Source organism: Theropithecus gelada, chromosome X (assembly GCF_003255815.1).
Source record: "Theropithecus gelada isolate Dixy chromosome X, Tgel_1.0, whole genome shotgun sequence".
NCBI lineage: Eukaryota > Metazoa > Chordata > Mammalia > Primates > Cercopithecidae > Theropithecus > Theropithecus gelada.
Window position 1 is genome coordinate 152,108,791 of NC_037689.1, and position 27,259 is coordinate 152,136,049.

The 27,259-nt window shown below is 43.5% G+C and overlaps 1 protein-coding gene across 5 annotated transcripts; it reads right to left on the reverse strand.

Annotated features, from left to right (window-relative positions):
- Window positions 1–250: 250 nt before the first annotated feature.
- On the reverse strand, window positions 251–26,310 carry MPP1 (membrane palmitoylated protein 1). 5 transcript variants are annotated; one of them, XM_025372173.1, is made up of 13 exons: window positions 26,041–26,296; window positions 20,590–20,735; window positions 13,044–13,187; window positions 12,694–12,772; window positions 12,023–12,108; window positions 10,965–11,033; window positions 8,008–8,204; window positions 6,920–7,026; window positions 6,143–6,223; window positions 5,166–5,246; window positions 3,266–3,468; window positions 2,885–2,959; window positions 251–915 (listed from the first exon to the last, which is right to left on the reverse strand). In XM_025372173.1, exons 2-13 carry the CDS (start codon window positions 20,599–20,601, stop codon window positions 739–741), a joined length of 1,311 nt encoding a protein of 436 aa, XP_025227958.1. In that variant the 5' UTR covers window positions 20,602–20,735; window positions 26,041–26,296; the 3' UTR covers window positions 251–738. The 5 variants fall into 5 exon arrangements, with proteins under 5 accessions (XP_025227958.1, XP_025227957.1, XP_025227956.1 ...); XM_025372172.1 differs by lacking the exon at window positions 20,590–20,735 and having other exon boundaries at window positions 13,044–13,049; window positions 13,110–13,187; window positions 26,041–26,238; XM_025372171.1 differs by lacking the exon at window positions 20,590–20,735 and having other exon boundaries at window positions 8,008–8,144; window positions 26,041–26,310.
- Window positions 26,311–27,259: the final 949 nt, after the last annotated feature.

Genomic DNA, 27,259 nt, shown 5'->3' on the forward strand with positions numbered 1-27,259 from the left:
TCTCTAAATATGTGCCCACAATGGGCTTTCCTCCAGATATGACAACCTTAGGGTGTTTTTCTACATGGGCACTAGCCAGTAGAGACCTGCAGTGGGGGCACAGAGAATGGGGATTCTTCCAGGGCACTGGTGTTTATCATCTGCATCCCATCTGAACACAAGTGAGACATCTTGTGTTAATGCCGTTGTCCAGGAGCTTAAGTGAAATGGACCACATTTCTTTGTGTGGAAACCCAGAGTTACAAGGTCATTGGCATTTTAACACAGCATTTTTATTGCTTTTGAAGGTTTCCCTAGAGCAGACATCATTCTATTGCACAGATGTGTCATTTTGGCATTATAGAAAGTTGCAGTTAAAAACGCTTTCTCCAAAATAAAAAGACAAACGAGATACAGTTGAAGGCAAAGGAGGGCAGGCTTTAGAGGGATGGGGTCATTGCTTTTGCTGTGCATCATCCTTGATTAGCAGTTACGTTTTGGTAGTACTGCTTACCCCCAATTTCTAGGAATCCTTTTGAAATCCAGATTACTGGGGCCCCATCTATCAGGAAAATCAAATCCCAACCCTTCAGGAGCCTGAGCAAGAAGACTGAACCCTACTGGCTTAATTAGGATAGCTGCAGAGAGCTGGAAGCTGACACAAAACTAGTTGGAGCAGCCCTGTTTGTCTTAAAGCAAGGGGGGTGGAGTTCCAAATGCTGGAGAGGGGCATACAGTGGGTTCCCCCATTCTATAAGCTTAGTAAACCCAGGAGACAGGCACCCACTGTGGAGAACTGCACGCTTGGTCGAAGGCTTCTTGTAATTTCTTAAGGGTTTCATCAACACTATTATTGACCAGTGAGAGGTCAAAGTAGTGAGCGTACTGGCTGCGAATGGCCTCAGAGTCCTTCTGCAGCTGCTGCAGGGCTTCTGTCTGCAAAGAAGAAAGCCACAGATGAAGCAAGCTGCACCACCCCCAGCCCAGAGAGGCCAGTGACAGATTTTAAAGAGCAATTGTTAGCGCTGCTCAGCTGTGCATCATACTTGAAGAGTCAAACTTGGAAGACATTGTGAAAGAATGTTAATAATAGGGCATGAAGAGGCAATCTCAAAAGACCATGGCAATTCTCAGAGGATCTCAAGCTAACCCTGACCAATCAGAGCCCTCTGGAGAACCAATAGCTATGCAGAGACAGCATGGACTTCACCAGCATCTCCTATTAGTGCCCTTTGAACATGGAAGAGCCATTTCAACAACCACCAGAGCTGCAATACTAAAACAAAGATAAAGGTGATTTTGTTTTGTTTTGAGATAGAGTCTTGCTCTGTGGCCCAGGCTGGAGTACAGTGGCACAATCTTGGCTCACTGCAACCTCTGCCTGCTGGGTTCAAGCAATTCTCGTGCCTCAGCCTCCCGAGTAGCTGGGATTACAGGCATGCGCCACCACATCTGACTAATTTTTGTATTTTTAGTAGAGACAGGGTTTTGCCATGTTGGCCAGGCTGGTCTCGAACTTCGGACCTCAGGTGATCCGCCCACCTCGGCCTCTCAAAGTGCTGGGATTACAGGCGTGAGCCACTGCACCCAGTCAGATAAAGGTGATTTCTAATCCCAGAGCACACCTGTAATCCCAGCACTTTGGAAGGCCGAGGCAAGATGATTGCTTGAGCACAGGAGTTCAAGACCAGCCTGGACAACACAGTGAGACCCCATTTCTACAAAAAACAAAATTTAAAAATGTGTGTGTATATATCTCACGACTCTTTCTTTGACCTAAAACCAAGCAGCCATGAAAGACAAATCATGTAACTACATAAAAGTAAAAATGTCTGCATAGCAAAAAGACATGCCAAATTGGGAAAAAAAAATTACAGCTGATATTACAAAGGGCTAATTACCCTAATACGGACTTCCTATACATCAAAGGCCAATAACTCAGCAGAAAAATGAGCTAAGGACATGACCAGATAATTCTCAGAAAAGGCAATACAAATTGCTCTTCATATGAAAAAGTACCCAATCATCTCTTTTAGTAAAAAAGAATGAGATACCATTTTTCCCGCCAGTAGCCTGGCAAAAAAAGAAAAGACAACATGCTACAGGCAAAGAGAAACAAGCACTCACAGGTGGTTGGAGGGACTACAAATCCTAAAGGAGTGTAGTTTGGCAGTCCCTGTCCAAATTCTAAGTGCATGTGCTCTTGGACCCAGTGATCCTACTTGGGAGTTTTTCCTACAGATATATTTGCACACATATGCTATATGCACAGGGCTGCTGATTGCAGTATTCTTTATAATCAGTGTTTGAAAGCAACCCAAATGGCCATCAACAGGTGAATGGTTAAGTAATTACACATGCATGCAGTAGAAGACCATGCAGCTACTGAGAAAAATAGTTCCTCACACCCTGATAGGGAAAGGTGTCCATTGTTCAATGAAAAAGCACAGTGTAGCAAAGTGCATGGGTAGGGCTGGGCAGAGGAGCAGGGTAGGCTTTTCAATATATTCCTGGCCCCTCTGTCTTTCCTCACAGCCATACTGCACCCCAGGGCAGGTTCAGTGCCACCTCTGTCCATCACAGCTTCCCCTGCCAGAGCCTGCATCCCACCAGTATCAGGATCTGCTCAACTGTCCATCTCTACCCCTGGAACTGTGTGCCTCTGGGACAATGACTGGGTCTGGTTTGTTTTGTCCCCATTACCTGTCATGGGCACCGGCCTAGCTAGTGGTTTAAGAGCTCGAATGAATGTGCATGCCCTTTGGCTTCTTGGCCCTGGAGGAAGAAGCCCAGCTGGAGCTGTGACCTCCAGCCAGCACTCTGGCCAATGACCTGGACTGAGGTCCTAGTCTGGGCAGGCCCGGAGAAAGTGAATTCCTACCCAACCCGCACAACCTCTCCTCACCTGAGTGCCCTGGTCAGTAGGTGCAATGAATACAATGAAAGGTGAAAGTTCTGCTGTCCGAACAATTTTCAGGGTCTAGGAAAAAAAAAAAAGAAGGGGAGGAAGGAAGAAAAGGAAAGTGAAAACAAAAAACAAAACAAAAAAACCTACATAGCTGTCATAATGGATTCCTTCTAAATAAGCAGCTTTGAGCTTTACCCCAATACTACTTTCCAGCTTTCCCAGTACTACTGTTCTTGTTCCAGGCTGACCCCATTAAAAGTGCTGAAGCAATCCTGAGCCCCCAGAAGATTCCCAAGGAGCACTATCTTTTTCAGCACTCTCTTCGCCATCCCTTGTGTGGCTGAGCCCATCCGTCCCTGCCCTTCCATGCCTACCCACCTGGGGCTCAATGTCAAGGATGGCAATCTTGTCTTGCTTATGAATCTGGTGCACTGTTTCAAATTTGGTGCCAAACATGTTGCCTTGGTAGCTGCCAAACTCCAAGAACTCATTGGCAGAGATGTTCCTTGTCATCTCCTCTGTTGAGATAAAGTGGTACTCCTTCCCATCTTCCTCACTCTTCCTTGGCGGCCGTGTTGTATCTGTGTACAAGAGCCCAAATCCCTGACAAACTCCAGGTCCTCACCCTTTCATGAGGGCTTGGACCATGGTTGTCTGTATTGAAACCCTAGCTGCCTTTGGTGCATTGACTTTAATACAGGGGTTCCTGAAGAGCTGATGCTCGAAAGTGATGTACACCAGGAAATCCCTCCATCTGCCCAGGACACATTCAATTTTTAAGGGGCAAAGCCTAACATAGAAAATTCCTATTATCATTTTCCCTAGATGAAGTTACATCTCTCAAACTTCCAAATCTAGGAATATTGAAACTCAGAAATGAAAACAGCAGAAAATATTTTTAAAACAGATCTATAGACTATGCTCAGGATCTCTTGGAAATATATTTAAGGTTTCCTTTTCATGACTTGGAAAGAAGAGTACTTTGGTTTACTCTCAGCTCATGTTGTTAAAAATTGGACTATTTTCTATTACTCATATAAATTGTCTAATCAGTAAAATATGCTCCAGATATTGTAGTTTGAAACACAATCCTCCCAACCTCCCCTCTTTCCATCTTCCATTGACTGTCTACTTTGCCTCCCAGATCACACTTGTCTCTCACCTGGCCCCTTCTCCTCAATCTACAACCACGTGTGATTCTCTTGAAGGAGGAGCCTGTACTGGTTATTTCTGCTTCCCCACTCACTCCTGGGGCCATTTGCTTTCTGCTCCTAATGCGAACCTGGAATAAGTCTACGTCCCTCCGGCAAGGAGACAACTTTCAATGATCCATGTGTAAAAAAGCAAAATGAAGAAAGAATAATAATAATAAAAAAAACCTAATATGAGGTTTAGAATCTGGTTTTCTATTTTGCTTAGCAGTACAGTAACTCCTCACTTAATATTATTATCAGTAGGTTCTTAGAAAATGTGAGTTTAAGTGAAATCACATGCAGTTGGTCCTTGAATAACACGGTTTAGTTCAACTTCATTTCATTGTATTGTTGATGAGTAAAAAAACCGTTTCTTGTTATATGTCATTTCACTTAAAGTCACAGTCTTCGAAGAGCCTATTGACAATATTAAGCGAGGAATGACTGTATTTCTTTCTGGGAACATACACAACTATACCATGCAGCATCACTTCTGGGAATGGAAGAGTTATCAAATTCACCTGATCACTGGCGCTACTCTTCTCCATATCTAGGACTCCTGTTGAGATAGTTTGGGCCTTTCCTAGGCACTGCTTTGATTTAGAAGACATTCCATGAAAATGAGAGGCAGCCTGAATATCAAGAGTGGGATAGCTAAGGAAATCTACCAAGGACATCCACTCAGTGGACTATAAAACCATTCTCAAAGAGAATTAGGCAAATTGCAGGGGAACATGAGAAAATGTTTAAAAAGTAAAACGACAAAGTTATATGTACAAACTTTAATACTTAGTAATTTTTAAGGCGGTATAAAATGTTTACTATAGCTTCTGTTATGTAGACAAACAGCACGAATAACAATAAGAAAACAGTTATTCTGTTAGGTGGAGGAATTGTGGGCACAAATTTTTATCTTTCCATATTTTGTTTAGTTTTAATAATCAAACATTTAAAATAAAATAATTAAAAAAATAAAATAACACTATGGTATTTCAGATGGAGAGTGGTACTGTGATAAAAAGTGCTACTGATGCCCTGTCCTTCAGCCTGTCACCTCCCCTCCACAGTGCCTATGAGCTACTTACATGGGGCAGGGTACACAAACTTCTCTGGATTCTGGCTGAGCAGGGCATTCTTAATGTGGCTGCGACCCACCCCACTGGCTCCTGTGTAGAGAGAGAACATCTTTTGGAAAGCGGGGAGAGGAGCAGGGATCGGGAATAAGATACAGATGTTCCTCTCTCGGCACTCAAAGCTGCCAACAGGTGAACATGAGTTCGGGTTCCATGTGGGCTGGAGTCAGGGCCTTTAAGCTGTCAGAAGATTTGGGGCCACCAAGGGGCTTCAGGTCCTTTTTTCCATTTCGGGGAGAAGGCTCTTTCTGAGGACTAAGGGTTGGGACTCAGAATGTAACTGTCACTTCTGCAGAGGAGCCAGCGAACACATGAGGCTTTCTGGTTATTTTCTAAAATTTCTTCAAAATTAATGGAACTGAATTTAAGCCAGTGTTTTTACTAGAAATTTTACCAAAACCTTAATGTAGATCCTCTAACCAACTAAAGTTTCAACTCTAAAGACAGGAAGGTGAGCAGCCCGCCAGAGGCAAAGCCTACATACCTGGGTTTGAAGCAAGGACTTACTCTGTTTCAGGTCAGAGTCACTGCTTGGGGGAAGGTTCCAAGGCTTATATGGGTGACTGACAGCTCAGAATACTAACAAAATGCTAGCGAAGCTCTCCAACATATTTGCTTTAAAAAGCATATCACTGCCAGTGGACAGATGAACAAAGAGCAAAACCTTGTTTCGGACCTGCCAGCATGAAACCTAACCAAAAAGAATTCGTTGCTAAATAGTAGAGAAACTTATAAGGTTTAGTTTCACTTGTGAGGTGGACCCAGATGGGGTGCATGTGAGGATTCAGAAAATTCCTTACACCTGCTCTATGTGGAGAACCCAAGAGACCTCACTTATTTTCTTCCTCACTGCCTTTTTTTGGGGTGGGCACATGATGCAGGCAGGAAAATAAAGACAGAAATGTGCAAATGGGGCAATGAGAAGATACCGATCAGCACCAGGGTCTTCCTCTTGAATGCAGGGAGCCGAACGACTTCCTCGTAGGAAACAACATCCAACTGATCAAAAACTAGAGACAAAGAAAACCAAGCAGTGTTCATTTCCAGAGCTGGGAAGAACAGTGTTCCACACTCTGAAGTGGGAAAGAACCTCACGATATCTCAACAAGCAGGGAGGAAGTGACTAGAGATGAGGCTATTGACCCAGCTGCTCAAGATGGAGACCTGGTGTCATCCTGACTCTCCACCCCCTCACCTGCTCACAACCCAAGACTGCCACGATCATTCCCTGGCTGGTGGTGTGCATGTGACATCTCAGAAAGAGAAATGCAGATGGAAAGCTGACCGTGTGAATTCTCTGCTCAAAACCCTTCACTAGCTCCACAGTCTGTAGTACAAAATTGAAAACGCTAGGGAGGGTGCACGAAGCTCCTATGACCTGGTCCTGGCCTCTCCCTCTGGCCTGTGTTCTTGCCCCACTTCTCCTCTCCCACCACAGATGTTCTGGCCACATCTACTTCTGTGTGAGGGGTGGGGTGATGAGTAGGTGTAGGCAGACCACTAGTCCTCCTTTACCTCCACTGGTCTGACTGCGGCAAGCTTGTGAAGATGGATTCAATAAAAAGAAACCAGAAGAAATTATATGCTTTATGTAGAATGTGCCTTCCGCTGCACACTGCACCACCTCCCCTTTTCTGCTGGTTACAGGGACTGGGAAACACACGAATGCTGGAGGAGCCTGGGGCAAGAAGGCTCAGAAAGCTTACTCGAGCTGTGCTTGGCCAGATATTTGTCTTTGTACTTCTTCTTCTTCCCAAAGGGACTGCAGCTCGGGGCTTCGCTAGGAGCTGACTGAGCTATACTTGCCACTCGCCTGGTAGGAAAAGACAATCAAGGGGTCAGCTTTCCTCCCCCTCCCCTCATAACCCCCTAGTCACTCATTCCCTAATCCCCTTCACTCTCTGAGTGTCCGTTACAGTGGGACATAATGTGTGCAAAGCGCCCCATACGCTGTTTGGTGCATCTTGCACTGTGCCCTGCCCTCAGTCAGGGACCTGGCCCCTTGAGTCTGTGTCATCCAGTACCTGTCAGCACATTCTGGACACAACGCAGAAACAACGTGCTTTCTTTGGTCTAGACCATAAAGGTCTCAAACCTTTATGACCCTAAGAAATACACTGTACATTGCAAGCCAGTATTACACATACATCTATAAACAAAACACATACACACACCCCACATATATATATCTAAAACAACTGCTTCACAAAACAATAACTTGTATTACTACATGTAATAGATTCTAATATTTCTATTCAATGTCAACCCCACAAGGGTTGTAATCTTTACACCGGGGTAATTTTGCACAGGCAGAGGGAGGCTCAGTGTTGGATATGTTATAGGTTGGAACTGTTTTGTGAATTTTTTTGGGAGCAATCTGACTCGGGGACAGGAATTATTTCTTCTATGTACCAGAAATGTGCCTAAAGGACACATACTTAAATGTGACTGTTTTCTGCAGGACTCCAAGGAAATCCCAGAAACAGTATGGCTGGTAGAAGCGCACTAGCTTGGGAGATAGGAGACCAGGGAGGGCTCCGTCCCAGCACTGTCACGTGCTTTGTAACTATGGGGAAAACGTTTAAGGAAGCAAGAGGCCCGCATAGGAATGAAGAGCTATTTGGGCTCCCTTGCCTGTAGTTGCCTCTTTAACCCTCCCCCACCCATTATGCCAGGAAATCTAGGAGGTCTCCTTGGTCGAGAAACAGAAACTACAAACAAAATGACAGATTTTCTGAAGCTAAGTTATTTGTGGCAGGCACATGGCCCTTCCGCCTGCACAAAAATGGCTCACCATTCCTGCAGTTCAGGGGAAGGGATCAATCCTGCTGACTCCTTGGAGGAGCCTTCCACCCGTCCCTGCCACCAATTGCTGTCATCCTTGTTGATAATCTGGATAATGTCCCCAGTAGCAAACTTCAGTCCCGCCTCCTTGCAAGGGATCAGGTTGTCCTTTTTGGGATCATAGTCAAACTGCGCTCTCATGAACATCTAAAAAGAAGGCAAAAGGAACTGCAGGCGGCAGCTTCAAAAGAAACACCAGCATCAGAGCATGTCCTGCTGTAAACAAATTGGGTCAAGATACACAAATCTGACAAGAATCTTACAATTTCTCTCTGCAACAGAGATGTAAAAACGCCAAACAAAATATTAGCAAGTCAAATTTAGCTATGTATAAAAAGTATAATAAATCACACCCAAACAGGATCTAGTTCAGCAATATAAGAAGGTTTACTACCTGAAGGCCAATAAATTCACCACATTAACATAAAAATGGAAAAAGATCATATGATCCCCTCAACAGATGCAGAAAAAGCCTATGATAACATTCAAAACCCATTCAAGATTAAAATTCTTAGCAAACTTGGAATAGAAGGGAAGTTCTTTATTGTGAGAAAGAATACCTACAAAAACCCTACATCCAGCGTCATACTTCTCAGTGAAAGATTAAAAGCTTTACCCCCTTTTTTTTAAAGGACATGGGTCTTGCTATGTTACCCAGGTTGGTCTCGAACTCCTGGGCTCAAGCAATCCACCCGCCTTGGCCTCCCAAAGTGCTAGGATTACAGGCGTGAGCCACCACACCTGGCCAGCTTTCCCTTTAAGATGGAAAAATAAACAAAAATGCCTGCTATCATCACTTCCACTGAGGTATGGTGCAGATGCCTCTTTTATCCAAATTGACATGCAGGTTTGGCATAGGGATAAACAAACAGTACAATGGAAAAGAATAAATAGGCCTGTAAATATTACTCATGACAAAAGTGATGGTGTACAGTAAATGATACTGGTTCAATTGGTATCCATATGGAAAAACTGGAATCTTGACCTCTTACCTTACAATATGTATAACAATCAATCCCAGATGGGTTGTGGATCCAAATGTGAAAAATCAAACAAGTAAGCATTTAGAAGAAAACATAGGAGAATATCTTAACCTTGTAGTAAGTAAAAACTTTTAAAACAAGACGTAAAAAGTGCTAATCAGAAAAAAGTGGTAGATTGGATTTCATTAAAATTGAGAGTTTCTAGTCATTAACAGGAACCATGAAGAAAATAAGCCACAGAAGAAGAGAACATTATCCAGAATATATGAGGAACTCCTACAAATCAGTGAAAAGCCTTGAATTGGTATCTTACAAAAGAGGATACCCAAGTGGGAAAAAAACATATAAAAAGGAGTTTACCCTCACTAGTCATTAGAGAATTTTTAGAATCACAATGTGATACCACCATCAGGATGGCCAAAGGGCGAAAAAAAAAAACCAAACAAATCAGACAATGGTAAGTATTGGTGAGAATATCGAATAACCAGAACTGTCATACTATGCAGCTGGGGATGTCACATGGTTCAGCTACTTTGGAATACTATTTGGCAATATCATCTAAAGATGAAGACACACATATACTACAACCTGGCAATTCTACTCTCAAAACAAAGGCATAGATGTATGCACAAAACACATGCATAAAAATCATATGATTTTTCTCCATTTTTCTGTTAACGTGGTGAATTCATTGCCCTTCAGGCAGTAAATCATCTCGTATTGCTGAATTAGATCCTGTTTGGTAAATGGCAGCACTACGTAAGACCAAAAAAGCTGACTGAATAAATTGTAGCATGTTCATACAATGAATGAATGAGAATGAAGCAATATAGGCGATTCCCATAAACATAATACTAAGTGAATAAAATGAGACACCAAAGAATTCATACTGTATAATTCAATGTTAATACATTTCAAAAAGGGGCAAAACTCATCCCTGCTGTTAGAAGTCAGGGTTATGGTGGGCCTTGAGGAAACAGGCATGGTGGGGCTGGGGGCGGTGGTCTTAGGCTGCTGGCATATTCTGTCTCTTGAGCTGGGTGCTGGTTGCATGGGTGTATTCAGTTTGTGAAAAATTCATCCAGTTTTATACTTGTGATGTGTGCCCTTTGTTGAATATATACCCATATATGCCAAAACTTCAATTTAAAAGTTTACTTAAGAAAATTATACCATCATACTACAAGTAACCTGCAATAGAAACTTCAGATGTATTCTTTTAAATATCTCCTTCTTCCACATTGACTTGCCATGGCCCTGTCCAATCTATTCCTCTACTGGCTGATGAGCTGTGTGCAAACTGGGAACCATTTCTCTTTATGTCACCTCCATGTTCTAGCACAGTACTTTGTACATGGTAGATCCTCAATAAATTGTCAATGAGTGCTCAACAGATTCTATCTTCTTTCTTTCTTTACTTCGCCACTATCAATCACAGGGCTTTATTATTGCTATTTTAAAAGTTATTTGCCAATTTGCTTGGTGAAAACTGGTGTCCCATGCATATTTCAATTTGCATTTCTTTGATGACAGGTAAGATAAAATATTTTTTTCATATGTTCAACGCTCATTTGTAGTTTTCGTCCCGTGAATGATCTCTTCATTCCCTTTACCCATTTTCCTCTTGGAGTTGTATTGATTCCTTACCATCTGTAGAATAAGATTACCCTCTCCCTTCCTACCTGATCACTAGCAGCAAAGGCTCATTCATTCTCTACTACTGTCGTCACTATGTTCTCCCTTGAGGAAAGGGGAATGAGCTCCTGTATTTTATACCAGGCAGGGAATAATGGGACCCTGAGCCAAGCAGCTACACACTTGTGAGATACTTAGAACTTATCCCTTATAATCAAATTTCAAAGAATACAAGACAAATGGCCCAACTCCTGCCATCATGACAACAGAGAAAATGGTGCCCACCCACCTGTAGTGCAGGAAGACGGCTTTGCTGGTTGGGAATTACTTTTAATGAGATCATTCCTTTGGTTTCTTTCTATTTAAAAAAATGGACATAAAATTGTACAGAAAACTCAGTTGAAAGATGTGATCATTCATTCAAAGTCCCAGGTTTTTTTCCCCAACAACCATCTTTACATTTTGAGATTCTGTAGGACAATTCCTCCTTTAATACAAAAGTATCATGTGCCCCATAAAGCAGCATAACAATATGAAGACATGCAAAGAGTAACAAAGAAAAGCTAACTAAAGACTTTTCCGAGCTGGGCACGGTGGCTTACGCCTGTTGTAATCCCAGCTCTTTGGGAGGCTGAGGTGGGTGCATCGTCTAAGATCAGGAGTTCGAGACTAGCCTGGCCAACATGGTGAAACCCTGTCTCTACTAAAAATGCAAAAATTAGCCAGGCGTGATGGTGGGTACCTGTAATCCCAGCTACTCGGGAGGATGAGGCAGGAGAATCGCTTGAACCCAGGAAGCGGAGGTTGCAGTGAGCCGAGATCGCGCCATTGCACTCCAGCCTGGGTGACAGAGCGAAACTCCATCTCAAAAAATAAATAAATAAATAAATAAATAAATAAATAAATAAATAAATACAAACTTTTCCTCCCCAAAAAGTCCCGAAGAAGTTCCTAAAAATGAACTATGGCACATATATATCCAAGCCTTTCCCCATACCAATAAAAGCATTACAAATATTTACATACATTATACATATACATACATATGTATTGTTTGTTTTTAACAAAAATGGGATTCTACTATACACATGATAACTTGCTTTACTTCATTTGGCATTACTTCATGGAATACCAGACTGATGCTCCGGGTTATTTGCCCTGCTTTAGAATTTTATGAAATAAAGGCAGAAAATTATCATTTCTTACACAAAATAAAGACTAGCAGTGAAAAGAGCCCCCTCAAGAAGGTACAAATACTCTGACAGAAAGACAAGGTCACTGATACCAATGTGGATCAGCACTTCTGGAGACAACGCAAGGTCTTCATCTAGCATAGAAAATACCCACCATCGCCTTCTGCAGCTGATCCACTGAATGATTAGTCACATTTGTGCCATTGATTTCTAGGATCTCATCCCCCACGTGAAGAGAGCCTGCCATGAAATGAAAAATCAATCCACAAAAGAACAAAAGTTCAAACAGGAGCTGTCGATGTAACTCAAGATACCACAGAAGAGAAACCAGGATTTACAGCATGTTATGAAACAGATTGCGTCAAATACTCAGGATTGAAAACATTTGATACAGATGTATATACTAAAAAGAATAACAAGCAAGGCGAAGACCTCAGTACTCCTCTTTCACCAGCAAGCTCCATGTTTCTTTGTTGTTTAGCTCAAACCCCAAAATGCTACCAAATGGTACTGCTGTCCTTTCCGAGTCTAATGCCATGGGTGGCATGTGGCAATTGTTCAAATATTAACTACTAGAAAAATATTGGTATAAATAGGTGTGAAAGAAGGCTCAGATAGAGAGATGGTCGCACTGGGCAATTCACATAGAGATCTTATCATGTAGTGATTCTACAGAGCCAGTTATTAAGCCACAAAAAGTCTCTTGGCACACTCACAAAAATGCTACCAGTTTGGAGGATTGTAAGCTTCATGCCCCACACCACTGAACAGGGAGTAAATTATTAATCCCTGAATAAAACCCCACCCAGAGCTCCCACAGAGCACCTTGTCTATGGATCATGCCACCATGAAGAATTCTGGCCACTGTACAGGACTGTTTTTCATTCAGCTTCAGAGTGATTCCCTGAAATAAAGATAATGGCATGATAAGCTTTATTTTAAGGTCTTTCTGAGGTTATTTTAGAAATAACTTATGGCAATTTCGCAGGAAAAGCATTTTCTATTTATACCCAGGATAGTCCTCAGCTAGAACAGGCATGAAGCCTGCTTTGAGGAGGAATTTGAGATGAGGATGAAAAGACAATATTGGGGTTGGCCAATTCCCTAACTCCATGAGCAGCCTCCTTCACTGGGCCATAAGAGTCACTGGTGGGCAACAATAGGACGAGGATTACCATGGGCTCTTCTGTGACCTTCTCAATCTGTATGAGTCGCACTTTCCGCACCTCCTGTCCCTTGACTTGGGCAGGGCTACCTGGGGCAGGAGACCCGTTGGTGTACATGTCCTCGGTCACAGTATTCAATGGATGCGATACAGCCTGTCAAGTCAAAACAACAAAGCAATGTATGAAATCAGGAGCAAGGCCCACAGTCAGTCCACAATCTGCAATTCTAACATTCAAGAGGCTCTGAAAACTTATTTCATAAGTTTGGCCTCATTCTTATTTGAATTAACATGAAGCTGTTTGTAAGCTTTATTTCTCCAACTTAATAGACATGTTAGCCAAGTGTGGTAGTGTGCACCTGTAGTCCCAGCTATAGTCCCAGGGCAACAGAGCGAGACCCTGTCTCTAAAAATAAGTAAAACAGACATGTTTATCTAGGTTGCTGCAGAAATATTAATGTGCCTTGATTTACATGGTGCTCCCCTGGATCCTACTTGGGGGATTACATAATATATAACAAAATTAGAAAGATTCTGAATCCTGCAGCACCTCAGGCTCCAAGGGTTTCTGGCATGTCCCCTTCTCCTCTGTATTTCCTTGAACAACCTGATGCTCTCAGTCACACAGCAGCAAAGGTAATTCAGGTTAACATCAGTTTCTCATGAATCACCTCTTAGGCTACAAAGAACTTCTACCTGTAGAATTAGGTGCTTAGGACTGGGCCCCAAACCACGGTGATGACAATAATACATTGCCACTGTGACTCCTTCCCCTAATCTCAAAGACAGCAAAGCTAAATGAGTTACTCTACCAGGCAGCAAGACCTCTTCATTATAAATCTAAAGTAATTTAAGGCACTGTGGTAAGAAGAAAGATAAAAGACCAATGTAACAGAACAGAAAGTGCAAAAACAGAGCCACACATTTATAGTCAGGTGACTCTGCAGTGAACTCAAGCCAATGACATGCATGCTGAAGCTTTCAGGGGTAAAGTGCTCTGATATCTGAAAATTATTTGAAATACCAGGAAAAAAAGGTGGACAGATGGGCAGTTTTTGGATAGAAATGTGATAAAGCAAACATAGCAACATGTTAATTGTAGAATCTAGGAGGTGTGGCTATATGGGTGTTACTATAAAATTCTTTCATCTTTTTGGCGCCATTCCAAGAGCAGCCAGTACCCTTTAAAAATGTTATAAAATTTAATTTTGAACCATTTGAGCTTAATCTGAAGACTTTATTTTCCTTTACCCATAAGTGTCTCTACATGTTAGGAATGAGCATTTTCAAAACTGAAAATTTAACATTGACACAATATTGTCATCTGGTCCTCAGTTCATATTTAAATTTTGCCAACCCTTTCAAGAATGTCCTTTATAGCTATATATTTCTTCCCCAGTACAGAATCCAATCTAGGACTTTTTGGTCCCAGAATCCAATCTAGGACCAGAATCCAATCATGCATTTTTCACATTTCCTTACTCTTCCTTAATTTGGAAAATTTCTTCTTTCATGACCTTGACATTCTTGCAGAGTACACACCTGTTATTTTGTAGATGGCTCTCAGTTTGGGTTTATCATCTGATGTTTTTTTAAAGATTAGATTGGGATTTTGCATTTTTGGCAGGAATTCCAGGAAAGTAGTGGTGTGCCCTTTCCAGAACAACACTATTCTTAAAAGCCCAAACCTGAAAATACCCCAAAAGTCCATCAACAGTAGAATGGATAAACTGTGGCATATCCAGTGGATATCCCACATCAATGGGAATGAATGGCTACTGCTACACCACAACATGGTGGATCACCTGTGGATCACTCACAGGTGATTGCTCTCTTCTCCTTAAAACACTCCTTCTCAGTTTGCTTTGCTGGTCTTTCCTCATCTTACTGATCTGTTAATGTCTAAGAAGCCCAGGGCCTGGGGTAAGAGCAATCACAATGGGGAAAAACTATGGAAACCTCTGAAAACGCTCCCTTCCCACCCCAGATAAAATATTAAATCAAAAATAATATAGCCACCTGGAGGAGGAGGAGGAGGAGGAGGAGGAGGAGGAGGAGGTATATGCCTGAAGTGGGCTTATGGAAGGATCTGCTGAAAATAGAGGATAGCTGCATTCCAGTCATACCCAGAGGTGACCCTCAAAACAGTAAGGAGGGAAGATCTTCCCAATAGGCAGAACTGTGAGGAGTGTGCCATTCACTGTGTGGGGAAGGAGAAGGGTCCCTAGAAGGGAATACATGTATTCCTGAGCAGTGTCCACTGGCCTGCCCAAAGCCTAGAAAAGGACTAGAAGACGAGAGACAAGGAAGTCTGGAGTAGAGGCTTACATCATTTCTAAGGGACTCTGATTTCTAAGTAGAAACTTTGATAAGATAGTGAGGTTTGGGCCAGGTGCAGTGGTTAACACCTGTAATCCCAGCACTTTGGGAGGCCAAGGTGGGGAGATCGCTTAAGCCCAGGAGTTTGAGACCAGCCTGGGCAACATGGTGAAACTCCTGCCTCTATAAGAAATTTTAAAATTAGCCAAGTGTAGTGGTGCAAGCCTGTGGTCCCAGCTACTCGGGAGGCTGACGCAGGAGGATTGCTTGAGCTCAGGAGTTGAAGGCAGCAGTGAGCCATGATCATACCACTACACTCCAACCTGGGCAACAGAGGAAGACCCTGTCTCAGAAAAAAAAAACCAAAAACAAACAAACAAAAAAAACACAACATGGTGAGGTTTGAAGTAATGTTCACTATCAGGTGACCTCAATGAGGGAAGTACTGAGAAAGAGAAACTGCCTTGTCTAGCAACTAGAAACTGCCTTGCCTAGCAACTAGAACTTCAAAAAACTCACATGACACCAAGTCATATGGCATTGCTGTTATAACAAAATTGTCTAAGATAGGCTTATATTAAAAAATTGACTTATGATACCTGGGATACACCATGCAGGTACGAAAAGGAGGTTCTGAGGGTAATCTTGAAGATTTATTGTTAAGCAAAAAATAATAATAATGTGATGAAGGGTATATTAGCTTCATCATAAAGAGTGAAAGAATGATTATATTCATATTTGCTTAAAAATCCATAAACTGGCCAGGTGCAGTGGCTCACACCTGTAATCCCAGCACTTTGGGAGGCTGAGGTGGGAGGATCACTTGAGCCCAGGAGTTTGAGACAAGCCTAGGCAACATAGTAAAACCTTGTCTCTACAAAAAATAAAAAAATTAGCCGGGCATGGTGGTGTGCACCTGTAATCCTAGCTACTCGGGAAGCTGAGGCTGAAGGATTGCTTGAGCCCAGGAGGTCAAGGCTGCAGTGAGCTGTGATTATGCCACTGCACTCTAGCCCGGGTGACAGAGTGAGACCCTGTCTCAAAAAATAAAATAAATAAAATAAAATAAATGAAAATACATAAACGATGTCTGGAAGGAGACATAAGAAACAGTGCTTACTTCTAGGGAGAGGAACTGGGAGGCTATAAGATGGGGTGAGAAGGAAATTGTTTTCACTGTGTATCAAGTTATACCTTTCAAATTATGTATTATGTGCTTGTGTTACTTTAATAAAAGAAATTAGTAAAAGAAGTTTCCAAAGTGATTGGGACTCAGGTTCAAGTACTTGTATGGATCTTGTCCTGCCTCAGCCTTGACCCTGTTTAAGGTGAGGAGGGAAATAGAAACCCACAAAAAGTCATCAGGGTTGAAGGGTTTCTTTCTCTTCTTTACTTTTCTTTCTTTCTTTTTTTTTTTTGAGAAAGAGTCTCACTCTGTCGCCCAGGCTGGAGTGCAGTGGCGTGATCTTGGCTCACTGCAACCTCCACCTTCCAGGTTCAAGCGATTCTCCTGCCTCAGCCTCCAGAGTAGCTGGGATCACAGGCATGTACCACCATACCTGGCTAATTTTTGTATTTTTAGTAGAGACGGGGTTTCACCATGTTGGCCAGGCTGGTCTCCAACTCCTGACCTCAGGTAATCTGCCTGCCTCGGCCTCCCAAATCTACTGGGGTTACAGGCATGAGCCACCGCGCCTGGCCAGGATTTCAATAGCTTTCTAGAAGACAGAAAGCAGATGGAGGAACGACCAAGGAGAGTTGAGACAGCTAGAGCCTAGAATGTGCATACCAGAGGCACCAGCCAAGGGGATAACTGTGCCCTCTGCAGAAAACAACAGATTCAGGGCTCAGAGACCCCCAAAAGAAGTGAGGCTTGTGGTTCTTGTCTCATTGGCCAGAACTGTGGAACACGGCCGTCCCAGCTAAAAAAGAGGCTGGGAAGATTAGTTTAGTTGAGCATCTTGCCATCCCAAACAAGATCAGGGATCTATAAGTGAGAAGTGGGATGTTGGATCGGCAACCAGTTATAACAATATAAAAACCACTTACTGATTTTTACTTTTTAGAACTCACTTAGAAACAAATCATGAAACAAATAACAGACTGTAAATATCACCACCATGACAATATTAAGGTACATATGTACATGATAGGAAGTTGGCAGGTAAAAGGGGGAGAAAAAAATGAAGGGAAGAGGCCTGTAATCTTGTTCTGTTACAAAGTGGGGATTCAAGAAGTAGTATCTGCATTGGTTGGACAATAAATGAAGGAATGAATGCATAATTTAAAGTTCCAAGCCAGGTGTGGTGGCGTGTGCCTGTAGTCCTAGTTACTCGTGAGGCTGAAGCAGGAGGATCGTTTGAGCCCAGGAGGTCAAGGCTGCAGTGAGCTATGATAGCACCACTGCACTCTAGCCTGGGCAACAGAGTGAGACCCTATTTCCAGAAAAAGAAAAGAAAAAGCTCCAAGGGTAACCACCAAAGCAGAAGTTGCAAACTGTTTTATTTCAACCACATGTCTCTGTTTTGTTTAGTAAAAATCAGGGGACTACAACTTCTTTTTAAAGTACCGGAAAATCTGGCACCGCTCTCCAGGTGGCCCCAGCTCTCACATTCCCTACTGATGCCTCATCCAGAAGCCAGTGTTGGCTACCGATCACCCTACACTTGGGGTGTTATTTTTCTTATACATAAGAGTTTTCACTCACTTGGTCCATGTAGGTTACACTAAAAGCACGTCTAGACTTGCCCCTTTAAAAATCATATACATGATGGAAAGGTACAGGCCCATGAAAAGCTAAAACAATTTTGAAAAACAAGACAGTAGGAAGACCCAGTCTGCACAGTTTTGAAACTGACTGTAGTATAGTCTCAATAAAGACTACACGGTATAGACACGCAGATCAATGGAACAGGACAGGGAACCCAGAAACAGATCCACAGAGATATGCCCAGTTGATTTTTAACAAAGATGCAAAAGCAACTCAATGGTGCTGCAGCAACTGGAAACTCATTGCCAAAAAGGGAAATGCTGACCTGAACCTTACCTTCTAAAATGGATATGGACTTACATGTAAAGTGCAAAACTAGAAAATAGTTTTGGAAAAAATAGAAGAAACTTGTCAGGATCTAGAGCTAGGCAAAAAGTTCCTATACATGACACCAAAAGCAAGATCCATAAAAGGAAAAATTGGTAAATTGGACCGCATCAAAATGAAAAACTCTTGTTCTGTGAAAGCCCATGTGAAGATTATGAAAATACAACAAGCTACAGACTGGCAGAAACATTTACAAAGCACATACCCAATAAAAGACCGGTATATAGAATATAAAAAGAGAGTACTCAATACTCAACAGTAAAAACAATCTAATTAGAAAATGGGCAAAAAACATGAACAGATATTTCACCAAAGAGGATATATAAAGATGGCAAATGAGGATATAAAAAGATATTCAACATCATTAGCCATCAGGGAGAAATGCAAATTAAAAAAACAATGATATGTCACTACACATCTATCAGAACAGCTGAAATAAAAAATAGTGACAATACTCATAACTGGTGAAGCTGAGGGGAAATTGGGCATCTCATACATTGCTGGTGGGAATGTAAGTGATATGGCTTCCTTAGAAAATAGTTGAACACTTTATTAAAAAACCAAACACATAACTACCATACAACCCAGGGATGGCACCTAGAGAAATGGAAATTCATGTCCGCTCAAAAGCCTATACATGAATGCTCATAACAGCTTTATTTACAACAGCCAAAACCTATAAAGAACCAAAATATAGGTGAACAGTTAAACTGTAATACATCCATACCATAGAACACTTCTCAGCAATTAAAACAAAAAACACAATATTGATAGTAAAACAACTTGGGATCCATCTCAAAGGCATTATCCTGACTGAAAGCAAGCTAATCTATCTCAAAACATCACATACTATATGATTCCACTTATATAACAGTCCTGAAATGACAAAATCATAGAGACATTGAACAGAGTAGTGGCTGCAAGGGGTTGCGGGGATGGAGTAGGGAGGAGGACAAGTGTGAGTATGAAGCGACAGCAGGAGGGAGGTCTTTGTGGTGATAGAACAGTTCTGTATCTTCACTGTGGTGGTGGGTAGAGGAATTTTATTTTATTTTATTTTATTTATTTTTTGAGGCGGAGTCTTGCTTTTGTTGCCCAGGCTGGAGGGCAATGGCACAATCTCAGCTCACTGTAACCTCAGCTCACTGTAACTAGTTGAACTCCTTCAACTAGTCCCCACGTCTCCTCATTACTGACGTATCATAGGAGAAAAGATATGCAGAATTCAATCAATTCTCCTGCCTCAGCCTCCCGAGTAGCTGGGATTACAGGGATGCACCACCACACCCAGTTAATTCTGTATTTTTAGTAGAGACGGGGTTTCTCCATGTTGGTCAGGCTGGTCTCAAACTCCCAACCTCAGGTGATCCACCCGCCTCAGCCTCCCAAAGTGCTGAGATTACAGGTGTGAGCCACCATGCCCAGCTATGTTATATTCTTCTTATCCAGCTTTATTACAGTGATTGCTTTTTACATGTCAGCCTTTAAATTAAAGACTCAGCAAAGCTTAGTAAAGGCAGAACACATTCCAGCTAGAAAAGTTCAAGCGTTGCTATCCCAAAGGTTGGTCTTTCAGATGTGCTTATCCATCAAGATGTTCCTCTTTGCGATGACTAAGAGTCATTATCACGCTTACGCAGAAGTTGCAAATGATGACTAAGAAAAACGGAAACTTTCAACGTGGTAACTAAAGTACACACTTGCAACAATAAGTTTTCCAAAAGCAAAGCACAATTTTCTCCCCCATCAACTTGTCCCTGAGCCACCCTGTCTTCATGAGACTCTCAGAAAGGGAGGGTCAGCTTCTCTGAGACCTCATCTTACAGAACTCCTTCAACTAGTCCCCACGTCTCCTCATTACTGACGTATCATAGGAGAAAAGATATGCAGACATATACTGTAAGTGACATGAGTAATGCTGAACAAATAATAAAGGTCAAAGGTACTAGATTCTATTTCTCAGAGGTCACTTCACAACCTCCACATCATCCCCTCAAAGCAGCCGCCATCATCTCTACTGGATACAGGAGGCCACAGAGCTATGGCAGGCCTGCCCCTGACCAGTGACAAGGCAGGGCGGAAGTGGCTCTGTTAAGGATGACTGCTGGGATTCAGGAGGAGCCAGGGAATAAACACCCACCCATGACTCCATGTCTGGCCTTTGTTCTGCAGCATCTGGCCTTTAATCAGACAAAGTGCTGGAGTGGCAATGCCTGCCGCTCTGAAAGCCCCTGCGGAGGAAACATCTGCAGGGTTCAAAGGGCAGAGGCAGTTGCTCAAAGGAAGCTGGAATTTAAAAAGAGATGAAAAACAAACTGGGCGGGGGCAGGTGGTGGTGGGGGTAAATAGAGCAGAGGCAACTGAAGTTGGCTTTCTAATCCAAACAATTAGATTAAGTGACAGTGAACATAGGAAAGAACAAACATTTGCTCAGCCTACTGTTAGGCTTTTTGCCAACTGCTCCCACGTGGAGACTTAGAAAGCCAAGTCCAAGACGGCGAGAGGATGCCAGACAGCTGCCCAGCAAGCCCTGGCCCCAGGTGCCCGCAAATTCCCTCTCTTTGCATGGGCAGTATCCTATTTCACTTTGGGAAAAAAACAAGAGAAACTGAGAAAGCCAAGGGTATTCTGAAGTATTAGAAAAAGATTAGCAATGTTTAACCACAAATGAGAGGAACTAGGGAGAGAGGAAGGCCTAAGAGCCAGGATATTCTTGCAGGTACTGTAAAATCATACATTAACCAGGTGCTTTGCTTCTCAGGTACTAAATCCATCTGGGAACACACACATCAACCTAAAGGCCAAGTCTCTAGAGATCCCTTTCCAACGAGCTTTATCTACCCCATGCTTTCAGTACACATGCAAAGGCTTTTGCTTTCACCGGGCCGGGACGGAGGTGGGGAAACAACAGGAAACTCAAGTAGCACCGGTCCACACAGAAGAAACACAAGGCTGCAGATACCTGGTGCTGAGTCCGCCATTAAACCAGTGCCAGAGCTGTGTGCAAATAACAACACTCGTTAAATCAAATGCTCATCCCCATTCTATGGTCAATATTTGAAGACATGAAATGGTTCAGAAACCTGTCTGAGCTTAAAGGATGAGTAAGCCTCAGACTCCAGAAGTTAAACTATAAGCATGGACTTTGGAGTTTGTGCAGGTACAAGGAGAGAATGCAGGTGCTGTGTCGCTCACATAAAGGCTGCCTCTGCACTGTGCAGAATATTCAGAGATGATGACAGGTGCTAAGGAGGAAAATAAAGCAGAAAAGGCCTCGCAAGGAAGATAACTTTTGAGGGAAAACCTATTATGAGTTTTGTTCATGTATATTTCTTCATATGAAAGAAAAAAAGAAAAGCAAAACTCTATGTTATGAAAGTTCCTCTTCCCCTCCTCTGGCGTCACTTCCCCTACCCCAGCCAATCTTGGAAATATGGCTATTTATTTTTGCCTTTCTACACTCCACACTCAGAGTTCTTTTTTAGCAACGTTGAAAGGTTAGAGGCAATTCACTGCTTCTGAGAAAACTCTCTGCATCGACTAATTTTGTCTCCCCTCCTGACACTGTCTCAGGACATTTTTGATGGTCACAACTTAGCGGCGAGGTATTACTTTTTACAACAGAATTATCAGACCCAAAATGTTAACAGTGCCCAGGTTGGCAAACTCCAATTTAAGGGAATTGATCTTAACCTGAAATATCTGTTCCTGATATTCTATTATACTTCAGTGTCTTGAGTAGGGAGAACAAATGAGTTAGAAAAGAATAGAACGTTCATGATGAAACTCGAATCTACTTAGCAACAATAAAAGCAGATTCTCATCTACAAGGTATCCTAAGCCCTTCTGGTGTTGAAAAAAAAGTCACGAAAGGCCAGGGATGCTGGCTTATACCTGTAATCCCAGCACTTTGGGAGGCCAAGGCAGGCGGATCACCTGAGATCAGAAGTTTGTGACCAGCCCGGCCAACATGGCGAAAACCCATCTCTACCAAAAATCAAAAATTAGCTGGGTGTGCTGGCAGGTACCTGTAATCCCAGCTAGCTGGGAGACTGAGGCAGGAGAATCGTTTGAAAGTAGGAGACAGAGGTTGCAGTGAGCCAAGACCACGTCACTACACTCCAGCCTGGGCGACAGAGCAAGGCTGTGTCTCAAAAAAGAAAAAAAAAAAAAAAAAAAAAAAACAGAAGAAAAGTCATGAAGTTCCTGGAACTGAAGGATAGGAAAGGGCAGACTGGCTGAGACCACACCACATACTGGGGAAACTGGGCAGAGGATTGCATAATTTGAAAATTACACTTTACTTTCTAGTATCAGTTCTGTGAAAAGAGAAACCTTGAACAGAAACATTTCCTTTGCAAATGAAACAGCAAGATCCAAGTCTGGAGCAAAAGTTCTTTCTCAGGTGAAATTATAACTAGTCAGAAGCAGACTCGACCTCCTCCCATCGCAGAAGGTGCCACACCTGGCATGCACCTTGGTGTCTGTGCACAGGCTATTCCCTCTGCCCGAGTGCTACTTGCCAGTTACAGCCTAGGTACTGGGAAATGCAAGAGCCCCACCGTGCTGGGTGCCCCTCCTTGCTCCACAGCGCTCCACGCCTGCCTCTATCACATCACCACCACACTACTCTGTATTTGTTTCGATGTCTGTGTCCTTCCTTATTTGCCTCCTAGTTCCAGCAGCAGACCTGGAGTAGGCAACAAACAACACTGCGTCACACTCAATGACCACCAGCGGGGAGTAATGCTGCATGTGATGGCCCTAAGAGCCAAGAAACAGGTTTTCTTAGTGGAAATTTGCCTGGAGCCTGACTTATCTGTTAGGTGATTTTTTTGTTGTGGGATAGGCCTAAGTGAATTTTCAGGGATTCGCAACCTATTGCTTCAGGTCCTGGGGAAAGTGTTGCTTCAAACAGGCCCGAAGAGGAAAGCAGTAACAGGAATTTTACAACTACTTTTATGTGCATTAATGGGCGCTACTGTGAAGAACAAGGCCAGAGAGAGCTAATAAAATTAGTTTCTCCATCAACCTGCCTAGACCACATTGAAAAAAAAATAGTTTATCTAAGGAAGGAGATATACTTAAATAGGGGAGACAGGCTACATTCAAACCTATTGCAAAATTATCTTTAGACAATATTTTTTCAGTATTAAATGTGGATTATAATTGGAAGTGAAACTTTGTGTTTTGAATCGGTAGCCTTTTTCCATAAAGTGACACCTTTAATGAAACTTTCAGCAAAATAATTTTATAATTTCTATTGAAGCCAACAACTTCCTCACAGGTTTTCCTGCTTCAACTCTTGCCACTATAGAAAACCTTTCTGACTGCTACTACTGGGCAGGCAGCTCCTAGGGGATACTGAGTCATTACCCTGGATGTCCCAGTGTGGCTCAAGGTCCTTGTCAAGTATTACCTCACGTAAATGTTGCCACAACCTTCCAAACTTGCCAGTTTCATAAAAGAGAGAAAGCTAAGGTACAGAGAGCTTCAGCAGCTTGCCCAAAGCCACGTAGCAAGTGAAAGGCAGAGCTTGGTGCTGCAGCAAAGACTGGTAAGAGCCCCAAAGGGAAGGTGAACCTAAAGAAATAAGAAGCTGCAGGTTTGTGGAGTCAAGCCACACTTCATCATGTGAAGATGCTCCCTCAGATGCTCACTTTGGCACAGCTGGATGCTATTTCATTCAGGGATTTAGTAAGTTTTCTTATTTGATCTTCTTCAAATCCTTTAATAAAGACCAAACAAATTAGCTAACTGGTAGACTATCTCCAATATTATAGTATAAACTCAAAGCCCCACAAAACACGCTGTTTACTCAGGGGGTGTGCCCACAACATAACACTGGTGGTGACAGGGCCTCTTTTCGAAAAGGCAATCTTTCAAGCATGCCCATAAGAGAACACATAGGTTTACATAAGAACCCCGACACAAAATACATCATACTGTAGGATTCCATTTATATAAAATTCCAGAAAAGGCAAATCTGTAGTGATAGATCAGTGGTTGCCAGGTTCCAGGTGGAGGAAAGTGACTGACTGCCAAGGGCCACAGGCGAACTTTCTGGAACCCTGAAAATGTTTATTCTTTGTCATGATTGTGATTGTCGTTACATGACTGTATACATTTGTGAAATGTCATCAAACTGCACAATTAAATTTCATGAATTCTACTGTATGCTAACTGTACCTCAATAAGACTTCCAAAAATAAATAAAGAGATTTTAAAAAAATAGTTGAGGCTCAGCCAAGTGAGTACTGACTGTGGGGAAGAAAAAAAATTACAAGTCCAAGTTCATGGGGAATCAGGTAACAGAACTTGTAATTTTGTCTTGTCATCTGTATAACAATAGCATCTTTCACGCCTGTATTATTTCTGCACTCATTTAAATCCAGGCTGTTGCAATCCTGATTTGAAATGACAGGCAGGTGTGAATGCCTCACTCCGAGTGGAATATAAAGGGAAAGGCAATGCGGCGCAGCAGAAAGTACACTGACCTTTGACTCCGCAGACACAAAATCTAGCCTCAGTTCTGATGCCCATTACTTGTTTCCTTGAGTTAATGCCACTCAGCCCAAAGAGTCTACAGCTCTACTGTTTGCCTTACGTTGCAGGGATCTTCAGTTTTCTCATCTGTGAAATCGGAGGGTTACTCTAAATCCCAAATGTCCACCTCTTCAGTCATTTATTAATTGAGGCCTTGCAGTCTAGGATGTTCATGCTGTGACTTCTAAGCTTCTGCCTGGCTTTCTGGTTCTCTCTGGACATTTTCCCCTTGGGACCTGGCCAAGCCACAGGGAGAGGCTGCTGGTTGATTTTCCGGCTCATGGCTCCAAATGAGAGCCAGCATCAACCTCCAGATGAGTAAGTGAGCCGTGTCCCCACCTGACAGACCCTGAATGACGACCACCTTGCTGGGCCCAACCAAAACGAACTATGAGAGACAAGAAAATGCTCAGTGTTGTAAACCAGCGAGTTTGGGAGAGATTTGCCAGCAACAGATAAGCACAACCTACCCTTAGGGCATCTTTGAGGACACAGGTTAATAGCTATTTACCAGCCATCCATCCCTGGAATCTGGATTCCTTGTTCCACCCGCAAATACACACTGGCCACCCTCTTTGCACCACAGCACAAGGGGACCTGCCTAAATGAAGAGGAACAGTGAGTGAGCTGTTTAGAACCAGAAGCTGGCTTTTACAATCATTTGTGCGGATCCAAACACAAGTACTTCAACAACAACCAGGCAGACCTACTCCTTGATGTGTTCCTTAAAGACTTTCTGTTACTCTGACTTCCGTCCACGAGGAAGTTTTCCTTGACCTTAATAAGCTCATTGTCCAGGCCGCTGTCTCTCCTGATTTCCAACTAGAAGGACTGCTGGGGGCAAGGATCCACTGCACCAGCAGCCCGGTACGAACCCGGCCGCGCGCTGGCCTTGTCCCCACCCCGCTGGCTATCGCGGCCTCCGGCCTATGGCCAGGATCCGCAAGGTCAGGCCCCCCGAGGACACGGCCCCGGACAGGGAAAGTCCCGAGATGAATAGCCGAGCCCCGGCCCAGCACCCTTGGGACTCGCGGAGCCCGCTCACCTCTGGCCGACTACGCTTCTGCAGCAAGTGCTCCAGGTAGAGGTCAGAGAGCGCCGTGTGCATGCTGCCCCCACTCTCGCCCTCGCTCGCCTTGAGCGTCATCTCGCAGAAGCTGGAACACTGGAACCCAAGACAGGGCAGCGCTGAGAATGAGAGGGCCCGGGGCCTGCGGGGCTGCAGAGACCGCGGGAGACGCGGTGCGGCTGGGCCAGTCACCGCCCAGCAGGCGGTGCGCCGGGCGGGCGTGGACGGAGCTCCGCCCACGCTCCACCCACTCCTGCCCTCGCTCCGCCCATGGAACCCTCCCACGCCCCGGACTGCGCAGCGCCCTGCGCTCTGGGAAGCGGCCCTTAAAGGGCCTGAGGAAGTCGTAGCTGTAGGTGGCCGCGTGAGAAGAATCCCCGAAAGATAAGAACGGGGAGGGGGCCCCCAGTTTCTGGCTGGTTGAGCACACGGCCCACGCCCCGTTGGGCCTGAGCCGCCCGGGTGCCCGGCCAAATTCGTGGGGATTGCAGAAAGGCAACAAGGGAAGTCGGAATCGGCCGGCTTAGAGGAGTCTGAAGGATGTAGGTGAACTCTAGACTCTTCCCATAAATTGATGCGGGCGCAGCATTACCCTTTGAGATCTGGACATTGCGAAAATGCCTTTAAGGCTCCTGTGCTGCTGCACCCTGTCATTTAATTGCTGTATGCTGTTCGATGATGAAACATCTTATTGCCTTCAAAACCAAACTGTTTTTACTTAGGGCAGATCTCCTGCTGTAAATGCCACAAAATTTTTCCGGCTCAGCGAAAGCAAAGGGAGCAAACATTCCTTAGGAACCCTAGAGGAGAATTCCTTAGCATCCTAACGCGTTGGAGACATTCAAACACCAGTCACAGTGATGGAAGGCTTTCTGAACAAAACAAACATGTAATGGACTTGTAGGGCTCTTGGTCCCCTACCCCAAGCTAGTAGCCTCACAGTATTAGAAGCAGTTCATCACTACATGTAATCTTATTCTGACCTTCCTCAAAGCTTCCTGGGAAGGAGGAGCTCATAGCCAAGAGGAGAAAATCCAAGGGCAACAGTTTAGAGCTGCATTGCCCAGTTTTCTCTACAAAGAGGCTGAACTCATGTGAATGACGGTTCCCTTCCACAAGATCACGCTAAACGAACGAGGCGGGGGCGGGGTAGAGATTGAAGTTAACACTGTGATATTGATGCACGGATAGACTA